This window comes from Clupea harengus, chromosome 4 (assembly GCF_900700415.2).
Source record: "Clupea harengus chromosome 4, Ch_v2.0.2, whole genome shotgun sequence".
NCBI classification, from domain to species: Eukaryota; Metazoa; Chordata; class Actinopteri; order Clupeiformes; family Clupeidae; genus Clupea; species Clupea harengus.
Genome location: NC_045155.1, coordinates 25,669,529 through 25,679,829, shown reverse-complemented (window position 1 = coordinate 25,679,829; position 10,301 = coordinate 25,669,529). Strand labels below are relative to the sequence as shown.

The following is a 10,301-nucleotide window of genomic DNA, read 5'->3' as shown; positions in this document are numbered from 1 at the left end:
TAATAGCCGAGAGACAGCTGATTTTCCAAAGTGAAGTTGGCAATTTTGCAACTCTTCCGATGCGCCATTTCACCGAACAGCTATGACATGACTAACAAGTGGTGGGAAATGAATGTGAAAGTATTTGTTCGGTAAATTAGCGCGTTCGGTGATTCGGCGCGGACCTCTATCACTGTTGCTATGACGTGACGAACATATCGATAACTTGCATCTCCAAACAAGGAACATCTTCAGATCATACTCATGGTGATTGTTTATAAAAAATACTTTGTTTTATTTTACAGTTGATACCCGGTCATACCTGGCATTCTATTGGTTGGTGGATTTTGACAGGACCACGTCACACATACACACACCACTTCGCAATAATCAGTATAGGCTACTGTTTTGCAATACATAAATAAAATACAAAAAAAAATCGCAATAACCCGAGAGCAGACAGGACTAATTCACAATAATATAGTAATAATAGTAATAATAGACACGCTCTTGAAAAACGTCATAAAATGTACCACAACAAGTTTCATCTATGTCAAAATAAAGCTTATTTCTGACTACAGTGCTCTAAATTTTGTCTGGCTTTGAACTGAGAGTTTCTAAAGAATATCAGTCAAATTAGTTGTAGTTCTACAGTTTTGCAGGTGGTGCACATTGAATGAGCAAGGTATGCATGATTAACGGATGAATGAATGAATGACCCAAGCCAAGCCGAGCCTTAACAGGTAACGGGACGAACTCTATAAAATGCGGAGCGCCAACAGGATCCCACTTCAGCACTCCCTGCTCTTTCCTGACATTAGTAAATCGGCCAGACTATGTAGTTAGGGTATAATTTAACATACTGCTGTCTTTACAGACATATCCGAGATCAATATTCCCTTTCCGGACACAATTATGACGGATTGTGACGTACATGTGTCGTTTAAGTTTCGTTTTGACGAATTTAAATGGCATTTCGTCGGAAGTCGAAATCCAATTGGTTAGATTCAGAACAGCTTCTGGGTTGCGTGTTAGTCGTGGAATACAGCTGGGGAGGACATCCACATTACCTTTTTGCATGTTTGGAAATAAAGTTTTGCGAGAAGGATGCCGCGGAAAACGCTGAATGAAAACCATCAGATAGGACTCGACTTTATCGAGTTCCTGGGCGAAAGTAACCGACGGTCTGTGAAAGTCCGTAATGACCTCAAGGCTATATATGACAACGAGTTTAGGGACAGGTGAGTGATCTCTTTTATTTTAACATTTTACTGACGGTTGTGTGATTATATCATTTACTTCAAAGCGATTTGGGCTGTGCTGTGTTTTTCAGGGATGCTAGAGACTCAGGTTTTTCCAGCATTCTCTACGCACTCGCCAAAGCAAACAAAGCCCGTATTAAAGGTGGGCAAGTGCATATCAATCCAAAGGTAAGAGACAATCATCACAAGTGTCTTAGCATTTGTATTAGCAAACAGTTTTGAATAGGTTACTTCTGCTTTCTGTCAGCGCAAGTATACTTCATTCATGATGAGCGCAAAATGAGGAACACCGACTAATGTTGACAAATACATTTGCTTCCTAAAAGTCAGTAGGGTTAAGTTAACTACTACTATTAATGCTTCTACTAGTACTAGAGGTCCGCGCCAGATAACCGAACAAAACTCTACTCACGCTTGCCTCACGGGTGCACTACCATATGCCGTTTCATCATATTTGTTAGAATGAAGGACAAATTAGTTGTGAATACTATCACCGTCTTTCAAATGTATTGGTATGATAATAGCCGACTGACAGCTGATTTTCCAAAGTGAAGTTGGCAATTTTGCAACTCTTTCGATGCGCCATTTCACCGAACAGCTATGACATGACTAACAAGTGGTGGGAAATGAATGTGAAAGTATTTGTTTGGTAAATTAGCGCGTTCGGTGATTCGGCGCGGACCTCTACTACCATTAGTACTACTACTGCTACTGCTACTATTACTACTGCTGCTACTACTATGGCTACTGCTACTACTATGGCTACTGCTACTACCATTAGTACTACAGCTACTACTACTACTACTACTACTACTACTACTAATACTACTACTACTGCTACTACTAGTACTGCTCTTACTACTTCTGCTTCCAAAGTCAATAGGGTTAAGTTCAGGCAGTGGAGGTGCGCCTCTGTACCCAAACACTAACCTTGCACTTCTCATGGTCATCCCTAAACATTACCAACCACTCTCAGCCATAGTGGGGACATTCACCCAGTGGGACCGTCTCCACCTCTGGGCTGGGTGGTAGCCATGACTACCCTGTGACTCACCGTGTGACACAGCGTGCTGTCTGGGTGGAGAGAGCAGGTCCCTCAGGAATGTAGAATACACCTTGTCCTCACACACACACAGGGCAATGGAACAACAATACACCATACACAACACACACAAACGATACACCATACACAGCACACACACACACACACACACACACACACACACACACACACACACACAAACAATACACTAAGTTTATGCTTGTAACCAGGGTGGGTAGGAAGTCAGAGAACTCGGATACAAATTCAGTGCCGGGGCCAGGTGGTCTATGGAGTGGCACAAGAGTGGCTGAATGGAGGGTTTTCCAGCTTTGGGTGTGTGAGATTTGTAAGTAGTAGCATTGTAGTACATGCTACCCTTAAATGCTGTCATTAAGAAGCATAGCATTAGCTTCCATTGCTATGCTGATGACACCCAACTTTTACTGATGAATAGCTACAGCTACCCCGGATGGAATCTTGCCTGCGAGATGTAAAAGCATGGATGACAAACGGCAGATAAAACTGAGGTTATGCTTGTAGGCCCTAAACAATTGAGAAGGACGTTATCTAGCCATCTACCCACACTCGAAAGGTATCTGTTCGGTGAAAATTCACTCAAGTTACCTCGGACTCCAGAGTTGTGTTCAAGTATATTTTATTCAATATGCATATCGGGCTCACTCATGTCCTGGCAGGCAAGAGAGAGGCACGGGCGCACTCTCATCTTGGAGGGTGAAAGAGAGGCACGGGCGCACTCTCATCTTGGAGGGTGAAAGAGAGCGCACAGGCTCACTCTCATCTTGGAGGGTGAAAGAGAGCGCACAGGCTCACTCTCATCTTGGAGGGTGAGAGAGAGCGCACAGGCTCACTCTCATCTTGGAGGGTGAGAGAGAGCGCACAGGCTCACTCTCATCTTGGAGGGTGAAAGAGAGCGCACAGGCTCACTCTCATCTTGGAGGGTGAGAGAGAGCGCACAGGCTCACTCTCATCTTGGAGGGTGAGAGGGAGCGCACAGGCTCACTCTCATCTTGGAGGGTGAAAGAGAGCGCACAGGCTCACTCTCATCTTGGAGGGTGAAAGAGAGCGCACAGGCTCACTCTCATCTTGGAGGGTGAGAGAGAGGCACAGGCTCACTCTCATCTTGGAGGGTGAGAGAGAGGCACAGGCTCACTCTCATCTTGGAGGGTGAGAGAGAGCGCTCGGGGTCACTCCCAGACTGCAGCAGACGAGAGAGAAGCAAACTTAAACACATCTCACAAGGTTTATACAGGTTGATGTTAGCATTTCTCCGACGCCAAAACAATATGTCAGTAGAGATAACCACCTGGTGGATCTCTCACATCCAAGGTCTTCTTGATATGCTTCTTGTAACGTAATGTATCAGCAAGGCTTAAAAGAAAGACTACTAGTTCATCTTATGAGCCCTTGCTTACGCACACACACTTTTAAGCACATACACAGAGAAAGAGGCGTCATCATTTAAGAATCAAAGTTACACAGAAAAGCCATGTTTCAGTACACAGACATAATTAATACAAAGGCATTAATTAATACACACATATCCTTGATTATAGTCATAGTTTCACATTTAACATTCAACACTAATACTAAAAATCTCAGTGTAATTATCAACCAAGACTTCCTCACACATGAAACCGATCTCAAAGACATGAGTTTTTTTCATCTATGCAATATTGCCAAAATCAGAGTCCTATCCCTCTGAGATGCAGAAAAACAATCCCCGCTTTCAATACTTATAACTTACACAGAACAGTGCTGCTCACACACCTACTAAAACTAAAACTAAAACATGAACATATCTCACCTGCACTTGCTTTTCTGCACTGGCTCTCTGTAAAAAGTAGAATTGATTTCAAAGTGACACTTCAGCAGTTACGTTCCTGCACTTCTTTTTCCTTTCTAGATCGTTTTTCTAATTCTTATGTAAAGTAGTATTTATTGTTACACCATGTTTTTATTGCTCTTAGCTTGACTGTTCCCTTGTACGTTGATTTGGACAAAAGCGTCTGCTAAATGACTAAATGTAAATGTAAAGTACTCCCTATAAAGCCCTAAACGGCTCCAAAATTACCCCAAGGAATTAGTTGCCCCCTACTGCCCCCCAAGACAACTTGTTTCCCAGTGTGCAGGAGTGCAGCTTGACCTGTAATGTAAATAATTGCCCCCATCAACATAGTTTTCTGTTCCATCGCTCTACTTCCACCGTATACCCACTAAGCTGTTCTACAATACTTGAATGCTCTCTCCCCACCTTATCCACTATCAGTTTTGTATTTATCATGTGCATACCATGTTACGTTTTATATGCATACATTTACCACATAAAAGCTTGCATGCTCATCCCAATACCCTGTTTCCCCTTCTCCCCCCTCCCGTCTGCCTTCTGCTCAAGGCAAGGCAAGTTTTTTTATATAGCACAATTCATACACGTGGTAATTCAATGTGCTTCATATAAATACACAACAATGTGCTTCACATACATACAGTAAATACACAATGGCAATACAATGTGCTTCACATAAATAAAAGCAAAAGGTCAGTACATGATCATAAAAACAGTAAATTATAGGAAATAAAAGCACGAGAACATTAAGGCATAAAAACAATAAAAGATACGAAATAAAAGCATAAAAAAGAATAATAAAAATCACTTGTCTACTACAGTAAGCAATAATGCTTCAAAGGAACTGTTCATGGCCAGTTAGCAGAAGGCATCTGAGAAAAGTTTGGTCTTTAGTCTAGATTTAAAACTGAAGGGAACCTTCTGGAAGTTGGTTCCAGAGGTGAACCGCATAGTGGCTGAGTGCTGCTTCACCCTGTTTAGTTTGGACAGTGGGTTTTACTAATAGAAATGTATGCTGCGATCTGAGAGATCTGAGTGGTACGTACTGCTGAAACATGTCAGATAGATACTTTGGCCCTATCCCATTAAGTGACTTGAAAACAAGCAGCAGTGCTTTAAAGTCAATCCTGTAACTTACTCGGAGCCAGTGCAGGTATTTCAGTATAGGGGTTATGTGGTCAGTTCTTTTTGTTTTTGTAAGAACTCTGGCTGCTGCATTTTGTATCATTTGAAGCTGTTTAAGGTTTTTTTTAGGAAGGCCTGTGAACAGCCCATTGCAGTAATCAACCCTACTGGAGATAAAGGCATAAATTCGTTTTTCGAAGTCATCTTTTGACATAAAATCCCTACAATTGGCAATGTTTTTGATATGGTAGAACGCAGATTTAGTAATTGCGTTCATGTGGCTGTTAAAATTTAGATCACTGTCTAAGAGGACACCAAGATTTCTGACAGTACCCTTTGCTTTAGGTCCTTTTTTGTTAAGAAGGGTGGCAATCTTACATGCTCAAGGCTTCTTCCTGTTAACACAGAGTTTTCCCTTGCCCCTGTCCCCATTGTGCTGGCTCTAAGGGGGTTCAGGCCCTGGGCTCTGTAAAGCGCCCAGAGACAATTTTTATATAAATAAAATTGAATTGAATTGAAATCGCAGACTCTGCCTTTAACGGATTTAAAGCAGGTGTTTTTGCAGGCATTTCAGATGTCCCAAGCATATCTTGAAGGGGTGTGTGAGCACCTTGTAGTACTGAATCACTGAAGCATACCCTGAAGGGGTGTGTGAGCACCTTGTAGTACTGAATCACTGAAGCATACCCTGAAGGGGTGTGTGAGCACCTTGTAGTACTGAATCACTGAAGCATACCCTGAAGGGGTGTGTGAGCACCTTGTAGTACTGAATCACTGAAGCATACCCTGAAGGGGTGTGTGAGCACCTTGTAGTACTGAATAACTGAAGCATACCCTGAAGGGGTGTGTGAGCACCTTGTAGTACTGAATCACTGAAGCATACCCTGAAGGGGTGTGTGAGCACCTTGTAGTACTGAATCACTGAAGCATATCCTGAAGGGGTGTGTGAGCACCTTGTAGTACTGAATCACTGGCTCGACTCTCATTGGTGCCAGCAGACAGATTCAGTTATCTAACTGGGAAAGTGTTTTTAATAAAAAAAGTTTGAATCTTTTGGTTTTTGTCCTGTAGTTGATGTCTCGCTCCCTCTCGCTTTGCTTCCTGCTCAGGTGCGATTGGTGGACCAGTGGAGGCAACCGCGCACTCCCCCCGCCTCCCCGCCACCTTTGGCCAATGGCGTGGCGGCCCCAGGTGCCCCCCCTGAGCCAGATTCTGGCGTCAGGGCCCGGAGAAAGCTGGCCGCCAGCCTCCTCACCAGAATCAGTCGGAACAGGTACAGTACACTTCAACATCCTCAGGTACAGCTCAACATCCTCACCTGAATCAGTAGGAACAGGTACAGTACACACCTCAACATCCTCACTTGAATCAGTAGGCAGGGTACAGTACACCTCAACATCCTCACCTGAAGTCCAACAGTTTGGAACAGATCAGGGCTAGATTTGCTCAGCCATTACTGTGGCCCACTGGTGTGTGTCAATAAGTGTGTATATTTCATTATGTTCATATTGTATTGTATATTGTCGTATTTGTATCTACTTATGACTGTATTGTTGGTACTGGAACATGGACATCTCAACAGATAGAGGGAGCAGTTAGACGAGAAGGCTGCCATATGGCAGACATGCCTTTTCTTAAAAACCCCGTTGTAGACACTTTTTCTTATACATCTCATGGCAGAGATATGTTTTCTGATAAGATACGCTTTCTGATAAATCACGTGGTAGACATGCCGTCTCTAAAAACCACATAGCAGACGCGCCAAGGCGCTTTTGAGCACGTCTGGGGATTTTGGCAGCGTCACGGGCCTTCAGATAGGCGCTTCTGAAGGGCCATGCCAAGGTCATGGCTTCCAGATAGGTGCCTCTGAAGGGTCGTGGCGGGGTCACGGGTTCCTCTAGATGCTTCTGAACATCTAGGTAGTTTCCAGACGCCATACCTGAAAACGCTGAGTCACCTGTTCTCACAGGAAACTGTGCAAAATAGATGCAATATGCACGCTGGTAAAATAGATGTACTAATCGTCCCCTCCCTCGATGTGGTTAAAAACTGATGAAGTAAACAAGAACAGGGAAGAACAAAGGGGGTTAGATCTATAAAAAGGGCACGGGGATTTTTTACTTGATCGTTCTTGCCATATGCTTAGAGTCTTTGAGATGCTCCATGGACCAGCTCAGCAGTAGTTGACTTCTCTGAATTAAACCGTTCAGTATATTCATACCTGTTTGCCTTGAGAAATGTCTCTAGAATTTTCCACGACAATATCTTATATATTTATATATTGTCATATATTCCATGTGATCATTTGTCATATGTTTTATATTCCATATGATCATTTGTCATATGTTTTCATTTTGATCTGTTCACTGCAGGTCAGAGTTCACAGCAGACAGAGGGGGCGTGCGGATCTCCTCCGACCAGCCGGAGTGCGACGGCAAGATCTGCGTGAGCGTGCAGAGCACGGCGGTGTGTGAGGTGAAGCTGTGTGTGGAGAACACGTCGGACGGCGCCGTGGCGTTCACCTACTACTCTCTGCTGCACTGGATGCCCTGCTTCAGCCTGGAGGACCCACGCAGGGTCACCCGCGCAGCACCCCTGCAGCTGCAGCCAGGCAAGATGGGGACCGGAACACTGGGGGGGGGGTTACTGGGGTATGGCATATGGGTATATGGTGACTATGTACATTGAGGTGGTAACCATGGTGACTATATACATTGAGGTGGTAACCCTGGGCTGGTAGACTAGTTCCTATGTATTCTTTAAGAATCTTCACCTTCCAGTGCTGCTAATCTGTAGACCTGACCAGAGTGGATGTCCTCTCCCTCAGGTGACCAGTATGGAGTCACGCTGAAGTTCAAGTCCAGCCATGTTGGCTTCTACTGTGGCACCCTGGTGTTCGAGTTCAGGTCGTCACCACCTGTGGAGAGCAAGCCCTTCCACCTGGTGCGCTTCATCGAGGGGCAGCACACCTCCGCTCTGACAGAGGCCCTGGCCCCCGTGTCCCCCTACAGGCCCTGCAGAGTCACTGCAAGCCAGCCCGTCGACTCCAGGGTGGAGGAAGGACTACGCCCAGCCAGGTGGGTAGAGCTACCCCTTCCCATATCAACCCTGGGGTTCTCTGTTGAGCAGTCCTTGTGTTCATTTACCTCGCCATATCAACCCTGGGGTTCTCTGTTGAGCAGTCCTTGTGTTCATTTACCTCGCCATATCAACCCTGGGGTTCTCTGTTGAGCAGTCCTTGTGTTTCTCTGTTGAGCAGTCCTTGTGTTTCTCTGTTGAGCAGTCCTTGTGTTCATTTACCTCGCCATATAAATACACATGGATCTCAGAAGTGTTATCGGACTCTTCTTTTTTGTATTATTGTTTTTTTTTTGCGTGCAATAAGGGGGCAGTAAGCACTGTAATATCCATTTTAACGGATTAAATAAACTTGTTTGCAGTAAAATATAATGGAGTAGAAAATAATGTATTCGTTTTACTACGCTGGGTTTTAATACGTGTTATATGCGTTAAACAGTGTATGATAATTAAGGTAGGGCCACGTGCCATGTTGTGTATCTATGGTCGTGTCGTGTTCCTAAAGCATATTTTATAGTCATCTTCAGAACATGTCCTAGACGTGTACTCCTCACAAGTTACTGTTTTTGGACTGAAACCACCCTTATCTGACATGAACCCATCCAACCAAAGCAGCGCTGTTTCAAAGTCCACTATGATTTGGGTTGCCTGTGTTCCTTTTCTCTTAGTATGATGGTTCTGTGTTCCTTTTCTCTTAGTATGATGGTTCAGAACCTCAAACTGGAGCTGCCATTAAGGGACTACAAGGTTCCTCCTTACATCACTGACTTCATTTTGTTCCTGAATCACCGTGGATGTGTGTACATGGACAAGTTCCACGCCCTGAAGTGAGTCACCTGGTCTTCCATCATTTACCTCTGTGCAGGGCCTATTCACGTCTATCTGATACGGTGTACTAACGCCTATTACATTTGGGTATACATACATACATACCAGGCTATTGACAATGTTGCGTTGATAAGCATGATAAGTGAGTATGACTGTGTGTAATAAAGTTTAACAACTGAAGCACATAATGACATGAAATTAGTAGTTTATTACCAATGATGAAGCATGCATTGTGCTAGGTTGTCTAATTCACTGACCTTTGAGACCAGCTAATGTAACTGAGGTAGCTAACATTAGCCTACATAATCATAGCATGTGAATATGCTGTCATAAGGCCAGCGGTAACTGAAGTAGCTAACATTAGCCTTCATAATCGCTAACATTAGCCTACATAATCATAGCGTGTGAATTGTTGTTATTTACTTGATTGCTGTTGTTGGTTGTTTGTTGCCAGAGCCCTGCTGGAGTCTCCGTTGAGCTTTGAGAACTACACAGAGCGCTTCCGGCTCCTTCTGCAGCTGGAGGAGACTCAGATGCATGTGGACATCCGGACATATGACATGAAGGACGCTGCCATGGTCAGAGACCCCAACAACAAAAAACTTCTGAGGCTCCAGGTACCATGATGATGATGATGATGATGGTGATGATGATGATGATGATGATGAAAACTCTGCGCCAACGCTGTTATTGAGTATCTGGAGATTACGGTGCTTTAGTGCCATGAGCTTCTTCTGTTCAGCTGCTAAAGTTTTAAATAGGCCGTACAAAGGAAAGTGTTGCAGAGAAAATAGCAGCTATCTTGTTCCACAATCAAGAGTCAAGAGGCTAAATGTGCAGATCTGATGTTTATTGCGGTCTGTAAGCCAACAATAGATGGTTCTGTGGATCATCTCAAAGTAGGAATCGCTCCATAGTGGGTGTTCTCTACCGTAGCCAAAAATCAACTGAACCCTGCTTAAAAAGCATCGGTTTATATACCCACATGCATGGACGTTCGGGAAACGCTCAAATGACGCTCATTGGACGCCATATGACATTCGTTTGATGTTAGTCACACGCTGCGTGCGCTAGGGGTCCGTTCAGTGGTCGTTGACAGGTCGCCAGTGAGTCATTCACTGCA

At 44.1% G+C, this 10,301-nt stretch overlaps 1 protein-coding gene across 1 annotated transcript in view; it reads left to right on the top strand.

Moving 5' to 3' along the window:
* Positions 1 to 771: 771 nt before the first annotated feature.
* The window catches only part of LOC105902178 (putative helicase mov-10-B.1), a 28,090-nt gene continuing 18,560 nt past the window's right edge, over positions 772 to 10,301 (top strand). The window contains exons 1-7 of the mRNA XM_031566859.2: positions 772 to 1,220; positions 1,313 to 1,409; positions 6,382 to 6,545; positions 7,645 to 7,883; positions 8,100 to 8,349; positions 9,049 to 9,177; positions 9,633 to 9,795. Coding sequence (XP_031422719.1) covers positions 1,087 to 1,220; positions 1,313 to 1,409; positions 6,382 to 6,545; positions 7,645 to 7,883; positions 8,100 to 8,349; positions 9,049 to 9,177; positions 9,633 to 9,795 — 1,176 coding nt within the window. The 5' untranslated portion in view covers positions 772 to 1,086. The remainder of the gene's footprint in view (positions 1,221 to 1,312; positions 1,410 to 6,381; positions 6,546 to 7,644; positions 7,884 to 8,099; positions 8,350 to 9,048; positions 9,178 to 9,632; positions 9,796 to 10,301) is intronic.